This window comes from Vidua chalybeata, assembly GCF_026979565.1.
Source record: "Vidua chalybeata isolate OUT-0048 chromosome W unlocalized genomic scaffold, bVidCha1 merged haplotype SUPER_W_unloc_2, whole genome shotgun sequence".
Lineage (NCBI taxonomy): Eukaryota > Metazoa > Chordata > Aves > Passeriformes > Viduidae > Vidua > Vidua chalybeata.
Window position 1 is genome coordinate 596,982 of NW_026530331.1, and position 19,817 is coordinate 616,798.

General features: G+C 44.4%; 1 protein-coding gene across 1 annotated transcript in view; it reads right to left on the reverse strand.

The window, feature by feature from the left end:
- Window positions 1-19,817, reverse strand: part of LOC128782878 (transportin-1-like) — a 150,986-nt gene that overhangs the window by 125,648 nt on the left and 5,521 nt on the right. The window contains exons 2-3 of the mRNA XM_053933382.1: window positions 2,533-2,680; window positions 2,232-2,345 (exon numbers count right to left, since the gene is read on the reverse strand). Coding sequence (XP_053789357.1) covers window positions 2,232-2,336 — 105 coding nt within the window. The 5' untranslated portion in view covers window positions 2,337-2,345; window positions 2,533-2,680. The remainder of the gene's footprint in view (window positions 1-2,231; window positions 2,346-2,532; window positions 2,681-19,817) is intronic.

A 19,817-nucleotide genomic window follows, 5' to 3' on the forward strand; every position in this document is an offset into this window, starting at 1 on the left:
AGTCATATACATTTCTATGATGCTAACTAGCCAGTCTGAACTTTCAACTGTGAGAAGCTGTTTCATTGTAAATGCCCAGATATTTGTACAAAGAAGTTCATGCTTATCCATGGTTTCTTTAAAAAAAAATCCTGTACACAAAACAGTTTTCTAGTGACACCTCTCTGAATAAGCATCTTACTAGCAATACCAACCTCTTTACTATGTTCTCTGGGGCAACTGCAAGAGGAATTATTATGTTTCTGAACAATTAGAAGGTACGCAGCTGTTTTTCTAAAATTTGTCATTAGTTTTGCCTCAAATTTCTAAGCCACTGCTTGCCTAGAACAGCATTCTGGCATTCTCCTTGTAACTTGTTCTCACACCCTGGTATTAATTACTATTATGCTCAACAATATTTTAAGTCATAAGCATGCAGTTACCAAATATACTAGATATCATCAGTATGGCAAAGAATTAAGACATTTAACAAAAAAATTATTTTTAAAACTAGTAGGATTATTTGTTTCATAGGCATTTATTTTACTTGCTGTACAGCTAAAGCTCTAAATATTCAAAGTTGCTAAACCCTGACCATACATATTTATGTTGACATTGATGGCCCTTCCACTGATCAATATCCAGATGCCATTATTTGAAGCAGACCTTTAAAATGTAATTTTACATGAAAGCTACATTATAATCACTGCTGCTATAATCACTTGTATTTGAAATACTAAAGAGCACCTGTTTAAATCTGGGGCATTATCAGAACACTTAGCAACTTCTGTATAGTATTTTTCATAGGAAGCAATATCATCTTAAGAATCTGAAACACAGCTGCAAAAACAAGGTGAAGTCTACCTTCACCTTTCAGGTAAGAACAGAAGCCTTCCAAGGTTTGACTACATCTACTAGGAAAGCCAAGAAGTTGAGCAAATTTGGCTTCAAGCTAAACTCCTAACACAACATACATAGGTATTCTTACCTACATAAATGTTTTTTTACCTTTTGTGAAGACCTTCAAGCAAATGCCTTAAATAAAAAGGGATCAAGATGCTAAACTCATATTCTTCATAGGAGGATATCCTTTCAGGACTTCTAGATATTTTAAAGCACCTCTATAGTTAGCTCAAGGAACAGGAGCCAGTAGATAAGAGCTTTATTTTTCAAGACTTATGCTTCTACTAGACTTAATGTAAAAATTTCCTCTTTCAATCTTTGGTCCTTAAAACCTCGCTATTCCATCACTTCTACAATCAAGAGAGACCTGAGGGGGGAACAAACAACTCCACACCCAAACAACAAACGAAGAATCCACAACACTAACGCAAAATACACTGCAAAGCTGCACAAGCCACATAGGGTAGATTTCACTCTTCCTGTAAGATGTAAAAAGTGTAACGAACAGTATTTCAGGCTCAGGATTCTAGGCAGAAACATCCTCACAACACAGCAAAACACGGTCAGAGCCAGCAGTCACCGAGAGCGTGCAGTCGGCTCCACCAGAACACTCCTCCCACCAGCTCCGGCTTTCGCCGTGAATCCTAGTGTTGGATTAGTTTAGGAAGCCCCTGCTCACCCCTGCTTTGCTGCAGAGCCGACAGCTACCCCGTGCCGCATCATCAACTCTGCCTGGAGAGCAGAGCACCCACTGCCCCCCCCCACCCCCGCTCCAGCCTTCTCGGTGGGATATGCTGAGGATATGGGCTAGGTGCTGGTAGCGGCCCAGCATGGAGTAATCTGGAAAAGCAGCAGATACCAAAGCAGCCACAAAGGAGCCAGGGCTTTAAAAATTAAAAAAAAAAAAACAAAAAAAACCAAAAAAAAAACCAAAAAAACAAACAAAAAAAAACCCAAAAAGAAAAACCACAAAAAAAACCCAAAACCAAAACAAACAAAAAACAAAAAAAAAAAAACACAAAAAAAAACCAACGAACCTTGGCTCGGGGCTCGCAACAGGTGCCCGGGCTCTCGGCGGGGGAAGGCGGCCCTGCGGCCCATAGGCCGTCTTAGCGGTTCAAATGCCGCGCCACGGCCACCCGCTCAAGTGGCTCAGCCCACAGTGTTCGCTGTGGCGGCTCCCCGGAAAGGCCCGGCCGCCACCTACCTGCCACAGCACTGGCCTATGGCCGCGCTGCCCCCTACCCAGAATCCCCAGCCTCCCTAGCGGTCGCCCGGACGGCCGCAGCCCCGCTCTGCCTGCTCTGCCTGCTCTGCCCGCTCGCGGTGTAGGCCTCGACCAAGGATACTTGTTGAACGGCTCTCTGCGTGGTGGTGTCCGGAGACTGCGATTCCTTGAGCAGCTGCAGGATCTGTAGAAGCCCCTGTTCGTCAGGCTTCCACTCATACTCCATCTTGGCTTGCTGAAAAAAACATCAAACAAGAGGCCGCGATTAGCGGCGCGGCAGGCCCCGGGAAGGAAGGGAGGGAGGAAGGGAGGAAAGAAGGTAGGGGGGAAGCAAGCAAGCACGCTAGCTAGCTAGCTAGCTGGCTGCATGACGCCCGGCCTGCTCTCACCCGAGCCCGGCCCCACAGAAGGTCAGCACTAACCTGCTCCAGTACACGGACTGAGTCACGGCGAATTTGCAATCTGGCTCCAAGAGCCGCCTTGCGTCCTCCTGGGTCCTAGCGCCGAGCACGCCCCGCCCGCCAGCGCCACCGTCAGCCTTTCCCCAGTGCGTTCCACACCGTCAGGAGCCTGCGGGCGACAAAAGGCAAGCCCCTCAATTCCGGGCGGGGGAAAACGGGGCGTCTCCTCCACAGCCCTCCCTCACCACCACTCGAAACCAGAGAGAACGCTCCAGCAGCCCCGACAGGCAAAGGGTGAAGCAGAGCCTCTGCCCGGCCTCCTCGGGACAGCTGCGGCCACGCACTCGCAGCACCTGTCAGCGACCTAGGAGGCTGCAGCCCACGACGAAGTGGGGATGCGAATGCAGACCGAAGAGTTAAGAACGTGGTACCTGCTTTGCTGTCTGCTTTACTTCTACATGATTTAGTTTAATGATGGATAGATTTCATAAGTTCTCAATGTCGTGTGTAAAGAGGGAATAAGACCAAGTACACAAGAAGGGGGGAAAGAAAATGTTTTGAATACCTAGTGTATCTTAGCATCAAAATATATCAGAGAAAATTTCAGGTCAAAATTAGCAATTTTTGTGTATATAGAATAGTTCAGTTGGAAGGGACCTACAATGATTTTAGGAAAAAAATCTTCACAGAAAGTGTTGACAAGTATTGGAACAGGCTGCCCAGGGAAGTGGTAGAGTCACCCTCCCTGGAAGGATTTAAAATACATTTAAAATACATTTGCGTTATGTACATATTATATATATATCTCGTACATATGCTACTGGGCAAAATAAGAACATACACTGATTAAAACTGGTCTAAAATATGAAAATCAAACCCAGTAATTACTTATCCTTTTACAATCTTATTTTTAGTCATTGTGTTTGTAATCATCCTGCTAACATTCCCCTTTCAGTGAAAACTTTCTGCTTGCTCTCCTGCAGCACAGTACTCAATATGAGTGTCACACACATGCTGCACATCACAGCCTTAACAATTGTTCAGAGGCACCGAGGACAGGAAACATTAGTGGTTCCTGAGTGTGGCCCAGGTAATGTTGTGTGGTTCCTAATCTCACCTCACCAATGATTTCAATTAAATCCATATTTAAGTTACAGTCAGCTGTCCAGTCTCGTGCACTAAGAAGTGTCCCAGAGACAAGCATCTCTAGGTACTAAGAAGTGTCGTGGGTGAGTAAAGGATTGTCACCAGTTAGTAAGAAAGGATGGGCACAAAGGTTTATGTGAAATTTTTGTGAGCAGTCCCTCTAGTACAGAAAAGTATCAAGCAAAGAATCTGGGTTAGCCAGACTCAGGCCATTAAAACCTATACTTGTGTCTCACAACCATATGGGCAGGAGAGTTCTCCGTAGTGATACTTGCACAGATGGAACAGATGAAAGGTGAGGTCCAGCAAAACAAGGAAGTGCTAATTTGGGTCTCATTACCCTGACTGCTGCCTTGCTAGGCAGGCTGTAGAAATTCAATGATCTTTGAGACTTTTGTACCACTATCAAATTTGGTTGAAATTGATTAGAGCTTTAAAAGTTAGCATTCAGAAAATATGACACAATGATTACATCTGTCAAATTTTATCAGGAAACCAAGTGCACTCAAGAAAAAGAAGATTAAATATGAAAAACAAGAACCAGAAAGGAAGGTTGAGAGACAGAACCGGAAAAAGCAGGAAGATATGCAGGCCATGGATCCATACCTAAGAAAAACTGACATAGGTTTTCTTTCCATCAACATGACCAGACTTAAATCTTAATAAGATCTTTCTGCAGTGGAAGAGAAAAAAGCCTACAAATCAGAGTATGAATGTGAGCCTCTACTATTAGTGGGGACATCAAAAAGCTTTAGACAATCATCCTCCAGGGTAGGTTCCTCCTTGGGCTACATACGGGATCCTTTACCACTGGGAACTACTCAGCATATATAGAAATCAAAGCAGGTACCTGTCCTCTGTCCTGGTTCCAGCCAAGATCAGCAGGAGGGGGCGTGGCCAAGACATTGTGTTATTCATTACCACCTTACATCATTGCTAGAGGTAGGCAAAAGGGACTCTCTCAACTTCTGAGAAGGGCGTCCCTTTCAAATAGAACAAAGCATGGTGGGGTAGGGAACCAGTCAGCCATTGTTCGTTGTCTCAGGGTCTGTGGTGAACATTTTTGCATGTGAATCATTCCCTTTTTGCATACTTTAATTATTAACATTGTTGCTGTTACTTTTCAGTTTTTTATCTCATTGTTTTTTCTAGTAAATTGTTCATATCTCAACCTGTGACCTTTGACTTTTGTGCCTCTAATTCTCTTCTCTGGCCACCTGCAGGGGGAAGGGGGGGGGGGGAAGAGGGGAGAGGAAGCGAGCAGCAGTGTGGTTTGGAAAGTCTCGGTGTGAGAACTTAATTGGGGAGTACCATTCCTAAGCCATGGCAGCCTTATTTGGTGCCCAATGTGCAGCACAAAGGGTTGAGATAGATTGGGCATTGTAATGGGCTGCCCAGGGAGATGGCAGAGTCACCGTCCCTGGAGCTGTTTAAGAAAAGACTGGATATGGCACTTAGTCCCATGGTCTAGTTGAAAAGGTGGTGTTAGGTCATAGGTTGGACCTGATGATCTCAAAGGTCTTTTCCAACCTAGTTGGTTTGTGATTCTGTAAATTCTCCTTGGAATAGAGGGTGATGGCTGGGTTTCTGATATAGTGAGGCCTGGCAAATTGACTACATTGGACCACTGCCACGAACACTCCAAGGCAAGAGCTACATACTATGGTAGAGGCAACAACTGCCTGGCTGGAAACACACCCTGTAAACCATGCCACTGCTCAAAACACTATCTTAGGCCTTGAGAAACACATTTTGTGGTGACATGGTACCCCAGAGAGAATCAAATCAGACAATGGGACTCATTTTCAAAATAACCTTATAAAGTCTTGGGCAAAGAAACATGGTATTGAGTGGATATATCCCATCCCTTATCACCCACAAGCCTCTGGAAAGACTGAGAGGTATAATGGATTGTTGAAGACTATGTTAAGAGCATTAGATAATGGGGTGTGGAAGCACTGGGATACAAATTTAGCAGAAGCCACTTGGCTGGTCAACACTAGGGGATCTGCTAACTGCCCTGGTCCTGCCCACACAAAACCCCTACACACTGAGAGAAGATAAGGTCCCCATATTATGCATATGTAAGTGGCTGGGGAAGTTGGTGTGGATTTCTACTCCCATGACAAATGGCAATCCCATTTGTGGGATTGTCTTTGCCCAAGGACCAGGGTGTAATTTGTTGGGTAATGCAGAAGGATGGGGAGACCCGGTGTGTGCCTCAAGGCAATTTAACCTTGGGGGAAAAATAATCTGCGTGAGTTTTATGCTGCAGGAAGTAAAGTAGCAGGGATGACATGAACTGATGAAGAATAAATTTTGTGAGGAGCAAGGAGAATGTGATAACAACCCAAACCGAGCTGGTGCCAGTGCCCAATGATCACTTGTGATGCTTCTCCTGTCCTGACCACCCATCCTGATGGACTGGAGCCCAAGTCATGGATCTGGAGGGGTTGTAAAAGCCCATGAAAAGGGAAAACAATATCTATCTGTGAAAGGACAGGGGATAATAATTAATGAAAATGTACAAATCTCTATGTTGGATACAGAGATGGTTTAAGGATGTAGTTTAAGTTGTATGTGTAGGTAATAAGGGATTCCAGTAATGAGAAATAAATACAAAGGATCAGCTAGACGATAAATATATATATATATATAAAATTATGTGAGTTCTGAGTATGATGCAAATGCTATGGAATAATTGGTAGAGACTGTATTGAGTCCTGCTGACCTGGAGTTCACTTCCCCCTAGCAGCCCTCACAGGGTTGTGCTTTGCATTAGGAGCTGTAAAGGTGTTGATAACACACCAGTGTTTTGACTACTGCTGAGCAGCACTGGCACAGCATCAGCACTGTCTCTCAGCATTCCCTCCCCATCAAGGGGCTGGGGGTAAGCAAAATCCTGTGTGGGGACACAACTAGACCAGCTGACCCAAACTGACCAAAGGGTATTCCATACCATATGATGTCAGCTCAGATATAAAAGCTAAGGGAGAGAGGAGGAACCGGAGGGTATTCATTATTCTACAACATTTACCTTCCAGAGCAACCACTACACGTGCTGAAGCCCTGTTTCCTGGGAAGTGTCTGAATATTGCTCGCTAATGGAAAAAGAGAATAAACCTTTTTTTTCCCTTTGCTTATGCATGCACAAATTTTCGCTTCTTTTGCTTTAGTAAACTGCCTTATCTCAACCTACAAGTTGTTTTCTATCTTATTTTCTCTCCTCTGTCCCACCAGGGAGTAATAGAGCAGCTTGGTGGGCACCTGGCTTCCAGCCAAGGTCAACCCACTAAACTACTAAAGGCCATGTCTTCAAGGGGAGCCTAGTGATGAAGTCTTCTTGCTCCAGCTACAGGATACATTGCACTTGCAGGCTCTTGTCCTACTGAGAGACTTCACCCTGACATCTGCTGGGAAATGAGCATGGAGAGCTGTAGGCAATCCAAGAGACTCCTGGAATGCATGGAGGATAACTTCTTGAACCAAGTAATAGACAACCCTACCAGAGGGGATCTGATGGTCACCAATGTAAGTGAACTAATTGGGGATGTCACGACTGGAGGCAGCCTGGGCTGCAGTGATCATGCACTGGTGGAGTTCGTAGTCCCGAGGGACAAGGGTCACATAAAGAGGAAAGTTAGGCCCCTGAACTTTAAGAAAGCAAATTTCCAGCTCTTCAAGGAGAAAGTCAGTAGGATCCCCTGGGAGACTGCCCTCAGAGACAAGGGAGTGGAACAGAGCTAGCAGATTTTTAAGGACATCTTCCATGGAGTAAAAGACCTAGTGAACCCCAGGGACAAGAAATCAGGCAAGGAAAGCAAGATGCCAGCATGGCTGAGTTGACCTGGTGGTCAAACTAAAGAGCAAGAAGTAAATGCACAGGCAGTGGAAGAAGAGACAGGTACAATCAGAAGAGTCTAGGGATGCAGTCCAGTTATGAAGGGATATAGTGAGGAAGGCCAAGGCAAACCTGGAGCTGAACTTGGAAAGGGGCACAAAGAATAACAAGGAAGGGCTTCTACAGGTATATCAGCCAGAAAAGGAAAGCCAGAGGTTTACTCTCCCCTCAATAAACAAGGCCAGCAAACTGATAACCACAGACAAGAAGGCTGACATATTCAACAACTTTTGTCTCAGTCTTCAATGGCAACCTCTCTTCCCACACCTCTCGAGTGGGTGGACAGAAAAATGGAAACTGGGGAAGCAAAGTCCCTCCAACTGTAAGTGAAGATCAGGTTCATGTCCACCTGAGGAACCTTAATATACATGTCTATGGAATCCAATGAGATGCATCCCAGAGTTCTGAGGGAACTGGCTGATGTAGTTGCCAAGCCACTCTCCATGAAAAGTCATGGCTTCCCCTCTGTACCCGAGAAGATCATGGAACAGATCCTCCTAGAAGCTCTGCTAAGGCATATGGAGGACAGGGAGGTGATTCGGGACAACCAGCACAGCTTCACCAACGTCAAAAACTCCCTCACCAACCTGTGGCCTTCTACAACGGAGTGACTACATCAGTGGACAAGGGAAGGGCTACAGATGTCATTTATCTGGACTTCTGTAAAGCCTTTGACACGGTCCTCCACAACATCCTTCTCACTAAATTGAAAAGAGACATGGATTTGATGGATGGACTGTTTGGTGGATGAGGAATTTGTTAGTCACATCCAGAGGGTAGTGATCAATAGCTCAGAGTCCCAGTGGACATCGCTGACAAGTGGTGTCCCTCAGGGGTCCATAATTGGGACCAGTGCTATTCAATGTCTTCATCAATGACAGACAGTGGGATCGAGTGCATCCTCAGGAAGTCTGCAGATGACACCAAGCTGAGTGGTGCAATTGACACACCTGAAGGACAGGATGCCATCCAGAAGGACCTGGACAAGCTCAAGAAGTGGGCCCATGGGAACCTCATCAGGTTCAACAAGGCCAAGTGAAAGGTACTGCACCTGGGTTGGGGCAGCCCTCAGTATCAATACAGGCAGAGCAATGAACGGATTGAGAGCAGCACCAAGGAAATTGACTTTGGAGATGCTGGTGGATGGAAGGCTGGACATGAGCTGGCAATATGCACTGGCAGCCCAGAAAGGCAATTGTATCCTGGGCTGCATTCAAAGCAGCGTGACCAGCCAGTCAAGAGAGGGGATTTTGCCCCTCTGATCTTGAGACCCCTCCTGGAGTACTGCATCCAGCTCTGGGGCCCCCAACACAGGAAGGACATGGACCTGTTGGAGCAAGTCCAGATGAGCCCAAGTTGATTAGAGGGATAGAGCACCTCTCCTATGTGGAAAGGCTGAGGGAGTTGGGGTCATTTAGCCTGGGAAGAAAAAGCTTCATAGTGACCTTATTGCAGTTTTCAAGTACCTAAAAGGGCTACAAGAAACCGGGAAAGGACTTTTTACAAGGGCATGGAGTGATAGGATAAGGAAGAATGGCTCCAAACTGAAAGAGGGTAGGTTTACACTGGAGATTAGTAAGAAATTCTTTACTGTGAGGGTGGTGAGGCCCTGGCACAGGTTGCCCAGAGAAGCTGTGGCTGCCCATCCCTGGAAGTGTTTAACACCAGGATGGATTGGGCTTTGAGCAACCTGGTCTAGTGAAAGTTGTCCTTGCCCATGTGGGGGAGGTTGGAACTAGATGATCTTTATAGTCCCTTCCAACCCAAACCTTTCTATGATTCTATGCACTTACAGTGTCTGGTTAAAAAAACAAAAATAGTACATGACAGTATAATTCTTACTATGTTCTTAGTTTTTACTTTCTTCACTCATTTCTACCACTGTTTTTTGAAAAAGCAGTCTTACAACTACATCTATAATACCATCTTTGAAGCAGCATTGAATGAGTGTAAAGGAATGCACAAAGTAAAGCTATATTACTTTTTCTACACAGAGAGATTGCTGTTGTGTAGATAAACAATCAGGTAAAATTTCTTGGTGATTAATGCAGCCTTAAACAATAGAATAGACATTACAAGCACTACCAGTCCCCATAGCAATTATTTTATCTCATTTTCTTTCAAATGCAGCATTTTATGTGATGCCTAAAGATTTTTTCCTTTATATCTGTAACTTTATAGATTTTAATATATAGCTGTATAATTTCTAACTCTTTGTCGCTTTAGCATAGTAGCTGCACTTTCCCACATATTATGCTAGCTTATTGGAATTCTGTTTAGTCTTGCTTTTTAGGCTAGCAAGAACACCGTTTTCCACTAGAACTTAGAAGACATAACAAGAAAGCCCCTGGAATAACTCCAGTGGGGCAGAACCTGGGGGGAATTTACCTAACCAACTGCTCTTCTAATTGGATAATATTTGCTAGATATACTATTTACCTGATCTTATAAAATTGTACTAATCTAATTCCAGGTGCAGTTTTCTCCATATTGTGTACTGGAAAGCTTTCAAGTAAATACTTGCTTTTATATTATCATTTTAACACTGTTTGGAAAAGTTCTGTGTTCTTTCCAGGCAACATATGCCAAAAGAAGAAATGTTAAAAAACAAAAATTAAAAGTAATTATTAATTCAGTTTTGAAAATCCACATAAACCTAAGGAATTTGAACACATAAAAATATAATTTAATGAGGAATTTCAATGTAATTTTTACTTGAGTTGTAAGTTTTCAATATTCTAGGCATTTAAATACTCTAATGTAGGTTTGTGAAATATATCAGAATTGTATTCGAATCAGAGAGGATCCCTAACTGTGACTATAGTCTAAACAGCTAGAGATGTTAAATAATTTCCTTAAAATGTGACCAATAATGCAACTAATAAAGAACAAATGCTTCAAAGTTTTTAAAGGGTTGTGGTTTTTTCTTCCCCAAAGGTAAAAGAAATGTAAATAGTGGGGAAAATCTAATTTTAAATAATTAAATTTACTTTAAATGCACAGGTCATTTAAGAATGTTAAGGCTATTTTAATAAAAACCTGTTGCAAATACCTTTACCATCTCTACTAAACAAATTTGATGGCATTTCACACATCATCTTAGTGTTAAAATAATAGTGCAACCACTACGTGAAACTTAAAGCTATGAAGAGTTGAAACCACATTGACAGCTTAAATCATCTACAGACAAGAGAACAATTTCTCACTCCTATATAACAGTTGTTATATATTATCATGATTCAGAATCTGGGCTTTTTTTTCCTGCTAGTGGTTCTACAGTTTTCACCTCAAGGCTAAATTTACTGACCAGCAGCATTACAACATACTTTTTGGCCTTTCTCAGATTTTATGTAGAAATTCTCCTTTGGTGCAATGTTCACAGATGCCTTGAGTCTCTCTCATAGTTCTCATTCTCCTTCTATCTGCCTCTTGTAGACCATTTATCTTTTATTTTGTAATTCAGTTGTAAGCCATATGCAAAAAAGACTGATGCTTTTTTACACTTGCCTAATGTGTTAGAGCTTTAATTCAGATGTAGAGCTTCTGGGCACTACTGCAATTTAAATATTAACTAAAAAAATATTATACTCAATTGCAAAAAGGTTTGAGCTATTTTCTGCATGACATAGCAGCCAATCTTTTTTTTTTTAGTTCTTGGGGGCTTTATTTTTCTATTTTTTAATTCTTTTAAATCATCTTCAATAACAATTTTGAGAATTTGACAACGCACTAGATTAAAAATTACACCTCTAAATTAAAAATCTCTTTTGCAAAACTTGGTCTTACCATCATAGCATACCAATACAAATAATATGAAAATTTTAGGAGACTCCCTTCTGAAGGGAACAGAAGGTACCATATGCAGATCAGACCCACTCCTTAAGGAAGTCTGCTGCATTAAAGATGTGAAGAGAAAGCTTCCTACCCTGTACAGCCCTCAGATTATTATCCAGTATTGATTTTTCAGGTAGGCAGCAATGAGGTTGCAACAAGAAGTCTGAGGGCCATCAAGAGAGACTTCAGGGCATTGAGATGACTGGTTAAGGGATCAGAGGCAGAAGTAGTGTTCTCCTCTATCCTTCCAGTCACAAGGAATAATGAAGGAAGAATCAGGAAGAGCCAGCAACTCAATACCTGGCACCAAGTGTGGTGTCACTGGCAGAACTTTGGGGGTCCTTGATCCTGGGTCAGTCTATACAACACCAGGCCTGCTGGGTTCACCTGTCTCAAAGGGAGAAAAGGATCTTTGCACAGGAGTTAGCAGGGCTCATTGAAAGAGCTTTAAACAGTCTTTGAAGGAGGAAAGGGATAAAACCAAGCTTGCTACAGGTAAGCTGGGGGAAGGGGGGGGGGGGAGGCATGTGACTGAGGGGTGTGCTAGCAAGGTCCTTTGCTCTGCCATCTCAGTGGAGGTAGGGAATGGAGATCTATGTGGCAGCAAAGACACAGGGGTTATTGATTTATCAGAAACTATGGAAGTGCCTGAAAAGAATCACATGGGAATGAGGGCTTCTCCCCCTAAAAAGATGGCCAGATCGATAGCCCAGCTGAAGTGCACGTACACCAATGCATGTAGCATGGACAACAAACAGGAGGAGCAACAAACATTGCACAGCTGGAAAACACTATGATATAGTTGCCATCATGGAGACATGGTGGGATGACTTACACAACTGGAATGCTACAATGGATGCCTATAAACTCTTCAGAAGGGACAGGCAAGGCAAGAGAGGCAGCAGGGTAGCCCCTGTGTGTTAGGGAATGTTTTGACTGTCTAGAGCTTGCCAGTGGTGATGAAAGGGTCACGTGTTTATGGGTAAGGATCAGGGGTGTGGCCAGCAAGGCAGATATCCTGGTGGGAGTTTGTTACAGACCACTCAACCAGCATGAGGAGGCAGATAAAATATTCTATAAGCAGCTAGGAGATTCTCATGGGGGATTTCAACTTACCAGATGTGATAAACTGTGGTAACTTGTTTGTTCATCAAAAGAATTGGAATATTAAAGGAGGAAATATAAAATTAAAGTATGAGGGACTAGCTTGCTTGTTAGGAGATAGGGGAAGCATCTGTGAAGTTGGGAAACAGCAACTTGTGGGTTTTACTAAAAAAGGACAATAAAGAAGCAACTGCTACAAACCGCAAGGCTACAGGCATATTGCAAGGCTATAGACATATTGCAAAACGCAAGATCACAAGTATGATTAATCACCATATAGGGAGCTTTTCTTAGCTTTTCTTGCAGACACAGGCTAAGGACGTTGGGGGATGGCCGGAGCTGATTATGAAATCAGCGACCACCAGGCAACGGCCACCAGACACATAGGAGTGCTCCGGGTACGCCCATCACTGTCCGGAGCCGATTGTGAAACCAACGATCACCTGCCTCGACACAACACAGAGACGATGCAGAGGGATGCTCAAGCTACGCCCATCGTCCTCAAGCTACGCCCACCGCTATCGCAAGAGACACGAATGAAGAAACCTCCAAGAAACTATAAAAAGAGACTGAATAAGGGGGTGAGGTGTGGGGCACTGCAGTGTGGGACACTGCAGGAGGGGCGGCTTGGAGACCCCTACCCACCCAGCGCTGTTTTTGCTTGCTACTGCTTGCTGTAATTAATAAAATTCTAATTGACCTTAAAAAGGCTGAATCAAATTATTCGCCTCAATTTATCACACCAGACATCTGCTGGAAATACAACACATCAAAGAGAAAACAGTCCAGGAGGTTCCTGGAGTGTGCAGAACATAACTTCTTGACACAATGAAAGCCAACTAGGGAACTGTCACCTTGGACTTCCAAAGGACAGACTTTGGCCTGTTTAAGGGCCTGGTTAACAGAGGCCCTCAGGAGGAAGCCCTGAAGGGCAAAGGGGTCCAGGAAATGCTTTCTGACCTGCTATGCAACTTATACTCACAAGTCTATGGGGCCAGATGGGATCCACCCAAGAGTACTGAGGGAGCTGGCAGAAGGGCTCACCAAGTCACCTGCATTAATTTACCAGCAGTCCTGGTTAACCAGGGGGGTTTCAGGTGACTAGAGGTGAGCAAATATGATGCCAATCTACAAGGTTGGCCAAAAGGAGCATCTGGGGAACAACAAGCCTGTCAGCCTGACCTCAGTGCCAGGGAAGGTCATGGAGCAGATCATCTTGAGTGCAATCATTCAACACATACAGGACAATCAGGGGATCAGTCCCAGCCAGCATGGGTTTAGGAGGGGCAGGTCATGCTTGACCAACCTGATCTCCTATGACCAGGTGACCTACCTAGTGGATGAGGGAAAGACTGGGGATGTGGTCTATCAGCTTCAGTAAAGCCTTTGACACTCCCACAGCATCCTCCTGAAGAAGCTGCAGCACATGGCTTGGATGGGAATACTCTTTGCTGGGTTAAGATCTGGCTGGATGGCCAGGCCCAGAAAGCAGTGGTGAACAGTGCTACATCCAGCTGGGGCCAGTCACTAGTAGGGTTCCCCAGGGCTCAGTATTGGGGCCAGTTCTGTTTACTATCTTTATCAATGATCTTGATGAGGGGATTGAGTGCACCCTCAGTAAGTTTGCAGACAACAACAAGTTGAGCTGGAAAAAGAGGTTGTATTCAGGTGGGGGTTGAACTGTTCTCTTAAGCAAGTGAAAGGACAAGAGGAAACAGTCTCAAGTTGTGCCAGGGGAGGTTTACACTGGTGTCCTGGTTTTGCATGGGAGACATTTATGGAAGTGATGCAAAGCTTTTACCCACTAGAAAACTGTAAACACCTCTGTGAAAAACACATGTTAAAGACAAAAGAAACGTGGGAACTTCCTCTTCCGGCCGGCAGAGAGGTAACACAGCTGGGCGGCCCCCCCCCCCCCCCCATCAGTGGCCAGGCAGGGGAGGGGAGGCCACGGAGCAGGGCCAGGCCATGGCTGCGATTGCTAACATCTGGCTGCTTGCTACAGCCCTGCCCCTCCCAGCCTGGGGCCCGGCTGGGCCCGCTGGGCCCCGGGAGCAGCCCCATGAGCAGCAATTCCACCACCACGGAGATTCGCCCGCAACCACCGGGCAGGGGGAAGGAGAAGCCACCCACCCCCCCATTTCCCGGCATGCTGCTGCGGAGTTCTGGCCTGGCTGATTAGATCCTAGCCGCCCCTCCTAGCAGCAGCAGTTTCTCGGCAAGCTGCCGGCCAGAGTCAGGTGACCATCTGCAGGCCCCAGGCGAGATGTTAACTCTTTCAGTGCTTCAATCCTCCCTTGAGTGAGAAAAAGGAACAAGATGCAAGCATGTAAAGGAGCAACATGAAGACATAGAGATCAGTGAAGAAGAAGTCAAGTCCCAAATGGGAGGGATGAGCAGATGCTTTAATTTTGGGGCTGAAATCCTCTTGTAAAGCTATGGAGAAAGACTCTTTTTCCCTATAATGCATGAAGGTATGGGGAGATGAAAGTGTTCAAATTTTAGATATCGAGCAAAGGCCTCCATGATAAAGTAAGCAGATGTTAAAGTAGCTGTAATCTACGAGAAGTTTGAACAGAGAGAGAGGGAGAAGAGTGAAGACCCTGTGCTCCCAGGAAGAGAAGAAGACCTCTGTTCCCAGAGATGAAGATGATTTTAGAGATAGATAATGAGAACTTTTGCCTTTGAACAGCTCATTTTTAAAACTGTACCCCATAAGTTGACATGGCCCATAAACACAGCTGTGGGAAAAGCTTGTGGAAAATGGGAGGGACTTTACAATTGCAGATTTCCCCAGGCAGCTACTATTCGTGAGAGAGCCATGAGAGAACTGGTTTTTTCTTGTGAAGTCTCCATAACATGAACAAGAGGGACTTCTCTCCCTAAGTGAACTGAAGAAAGACTATTTTAGAGGTGGTAAACTGTCCTAGATTGCAAGGCAATGTGTATTCTATTTGCCATCTGTTAGAGGTGTGGTAGTTATCTTCTGTTAATTGGGCAGTTTTCTTTATCTCTTCCACAAACCAATCCTCCCTCCGGGGAGACATCTGCTGTTAATGGGCCATTGAGTGTCACTGCAGGACTGATAAAAATTACATCATCCCATTGTGAGATGCTCCACCCAGGGGGAGGAGCCAAGCATTCCTAACTGGATATAATCTGAGATTTTGGGACACCAGAACAGCCTTTCCACTGGATTCCCAGAGGAATAGCTGCCTTTTCCACTGGATATTCAGAGGAAGACTACACCCTTCTACAGGATCACTGCTCCAACAGAACCACATCTGCCACTCCAGAAAGACTACAGCCACAATTCCAATTGGACTGCTACCAACACCCTGGCCAACAGGGTGTCAGGTCGTATTCTGACTGTCAGTGTTGTTTTGTATTACTACATTGTTTATTTTATTTTTTTTATTTTCTTCCCTAATAAAGAACTGTTATTCCTGCTCCCATATCTTTGCCTGAGAGCCACTCTTAATTTCAAATTTATAACAATTTGGAGGGAGGGGATTTACAGTTTCCAGTTCAGGGGAGGCTCCTGCCTTCCTTAGCAGACACCTGTCTTTTCAAACCAAGACATAAACTGACTGAAATTTTAGGTTTTGTTTCTTTATATTGTCAGTGGGAAGAAAAGGTTGTGGGGAGAGAAGAAGTGTTCTGAAAGTTTTGTTCTGATTTTTATTACTCTTTTAGTTACTGTTAATAAATTTTTCTTTATACCGTTTTAAAGTTTTGAGCCTGTTTTGCCTTTCTCCTAATCCTACTTCACAGCAAGAAGTGAGTGCACTGGTGATTGGCCAACACTGAAACCCACCACACTCATTGGTGTGCCGCCTGGGAAATCTCAAAATTGGCAAAATCTCAAATTGGGAAACCCAAACCACTACAATTGGATATTAGGAAAAAGGGTTATCAGGCATTGGAACAGGCTGCCCAGGAAAGTGGTGGAGTCACCACTCCTGGAGGGATTCAAAGATGTGTAGATGTGACACTTAGGGACACAGTTTAGTGGTAGGCTTGGCAGTGTTAGGTTTACAGTTGAACTTGATGATCTTAAAAGGTCTTTTCCAACTTAAATGAATCCATGATTCTAAGAAAGTTGTTCAGCATGGTTAAGACCAACACTGAGTTTTAGTATTTCTTCATAATTTCAAAATTGAACTTCAAAGTGTAACTGAGGAAAGCAGAGTTCAGTCCCACACATACTCATGACTAAATTAGCACAATATCAAAGAACATCTGTATAATAACCAGTGTGACAACAGTGTTATGAATTTTATTACCTTAAATTAATATCCTCTTATGGAGGACCCAAGGATTAAATGGCAATGAAAATATTACATTCTATATGACCACTTTGTTAAATTTCCTTTGACCTTGAGGTATCTCTTGTAATCTGCACAGAAGATGCTACAAGGGATGTTCCAGGGCCCAAAATCACATACTATAGCATATTTTCTAGAATTTCTTCTAATAGATGTCATGTTTTATCAAAGATATCAAATTCTTCTATACTGGGCAATTTCTGAAATGAACATCTCACTTCCTTATTTATCACTTTGTCACCAAATCTCTCAATTCTAACACTTCATTCTTTCTGCTATAAACCCTAGATAAAACAAGAGTATCAAGAAAACTGGCATCTGTTTTTTTTGTGAAAATACAAACTCAAATAATTAATAACTCACAGGCCAGCTTTTAAAATTTCTATCATAGTATAAACTCAACTTGTATAACCTCAGATAATTTAGGATATAGTTATTTGTTTTCAAGGGTATTCTCTTTCTCTAAAAGTTCAAGAAATAAGTGTGGCAAATAAAGTTTTAAAGAACCCTTAGGTCCAATGGTCCAATTAAATCTGCAGTACTGCTGAACTTGGAAACATCCTGAAATATTGTTGGAGGTTAGAATTTTTCCTTTTTTTTTTTCTTTCTTTCTTTCTCTCAGGGAATTTTCTCCTGTTTGTTGCCTAGGAGATGGTGGCGATGGGCACTTAAGAGGAAGAGGAGATGTGCTGGGGGAAGGAGCGGGGGCAGGCATACAGTTGGTTTCCCTCTCGGCTGGGGAATTTTCTCTTGGGAGGGGCAGGGATGCTGCAAGATTTTGGTTGGAGGGTGAGGGGATGGGCTTGGCTCCTCGCTCTCAGATCAGAGAGGAGATGGCCAGGCTACAGTTGCTGTAGGAAGAATTCACTGCCACCGCGGAGCTCTGTCTTTTACTGCTTCTCCTACCGTGAGCGAGGCTTTGCTCATAAGAGTGGCTGTTGAACTGGGATCTTATCAACACCCGATCTCACTGGAAAGGACCCTCGCCATCTACTCGGATATCTCAGGGGAAAACCTGGGACCCCTCCTCCACAAGACTGTCTCAATGCCTCCCAGCTGTTTGCAGGACCCCAGATGCCGCTGCCCAGCCCCGCTGATTTTCTGCCACTGCTTTGGGTTTCTTGCTACACTTTAACCCAACACCCCGTGTCCGCTTAACCCCCACGGCTCTTGCTGCAGCTGCAGAGATTCTGCTACATTTTGTTTGCCACCCCAGGTGTGCCTGCATCTGCTGTTCCAGCCTGCTGCTCCGAAGTTCCTGCTACAGTCCATTTCATGACCTGGAGGGGCACTGAGACCAGGTCCCCGTCCCCCCCCCCCCCCCACGAGATTGCAAAGGAAGCCCCTTTTCTCTCTCTCTCTCTCTCTCCTGCTGACTGAGTCACCATTACCCATGTGGAGAGGAGGCTGCGCTCATGCCGCAGCGCCCCCTGCAGCTGAGGGGGAATCATCACACTTGCCCTGCCGAGCCGGGAGCCAGCATCACCCCTGCTGGCCATGACCGTAACTACACCAAAGGGAAAAGCACTTGACAGCCCAGAGAAGGCTGTTGTCAGGTCTGGTTTTTTTGTTTATTGTTGCTGATGTTGTTGTTGTCATTTGTTTGCCTTGTTATATATATATATATATATATATATACTAGTAAAGAACTGTTATTTGTTTTCCCATATCTTTGACTGAAAGCCCTGTAATTTCAAAGTTATAATAATTCAGAGGGAAGGAGGTCACATTTTCCATTCCAAGGGAGGTTCTCACCTTCCTTGGCAGACACCTGTCCTTTAAGCCAGGACAAATATGTTTATCCAAAGCAAGACCTACCAAAAGACCCTCAAAAGGCAGCCTCTGCTATCTTATTGTCATGGTTGGACACTGGCGCAATGCCAGCATCCCCATGAAAATGTACCTTCTCTAAATAAATGCTGTGAGATGTTATCAGGAACAGAGCAGAGCAGGCCTAAGCTTAATAACAAAGGAAAAAAAACTTTATTAAACTACTACTAATACAGAAAACACATAAACTAAATCTAAGATGAAGACTTTTTAAAACACCCCTCCTCTTCCTAATTTCTAAAAACACTCAGCTATGAAACATCACCCGGGATTCTTGATCAAATTACCACCCTTCAGGTAATCTATACTTAAACTATCAAGGGAGAGAGAAGTCTCTCTTGCACCACAGACCCCCCAGGAAACACAGCTGCCCCCCTGTGTTTTCCTGTCACACATGGCAACCGCCCGGAAAAAAAAATCTGCCAGTGTGACACTCTCCATTCTATGTCACAGTGCTCTTACCACCGTGTATGGACAGACTGCTCTTAGGGCTCCTTCAAGGATGCTTTGCTACGGACTCAAAGATACAACAGTTCAGTTTCTCATCCTGGGACTACAGTCCCCCCTATTTTCCCCTGGGGCCGAGGGGTCTAAAAACAGGACTCATCTTCTTCCTGAAGACAGAGGGTATCACCATTCCCTCCTCAGCTTTCTTTGGTTCTTGCCACTCCTGTGCTGCTCGAAGCTGAAACAGGTCTCCCTGGGTTACCACTGCATCCCCCTAAAATGCAGTCTCTATTGCAGGAGATTCTGGTTCAGTCTATGGCTAACAAGAAAAGTCTAGCTAAAAGCTACTTCATCATCTTCTCTTACCTAAATATTTCTTCTTCCAACATCTCAGGTCCCGGACTATTCTCTTCCACTACAAATCAAGGAGGGGTAATACTTTTAAAAAGCCCTCATTTCTTGGAAAGGGTTAAACGTTCAGACTCCCTGGACGGCTGATATCTCGGTCCGGTGTTCCGCCTCTCACGCTGGACATTCCCCCCCTTCTCCTTCTCTTCTGCCGGCAAATTTCTAGGTGCCGCCAGGCTCTCTGTCTCTTTCCCTCTTGGGGGGGGCGGGGGGGGGGGCAGAGGCATCTCCGCTTCTCTCTACCCTTCTGTCTACAGGAGCTGGCTCAGTTCTAGACCCTCAGCCCCTCGGCCTACCTGGACAAGGCC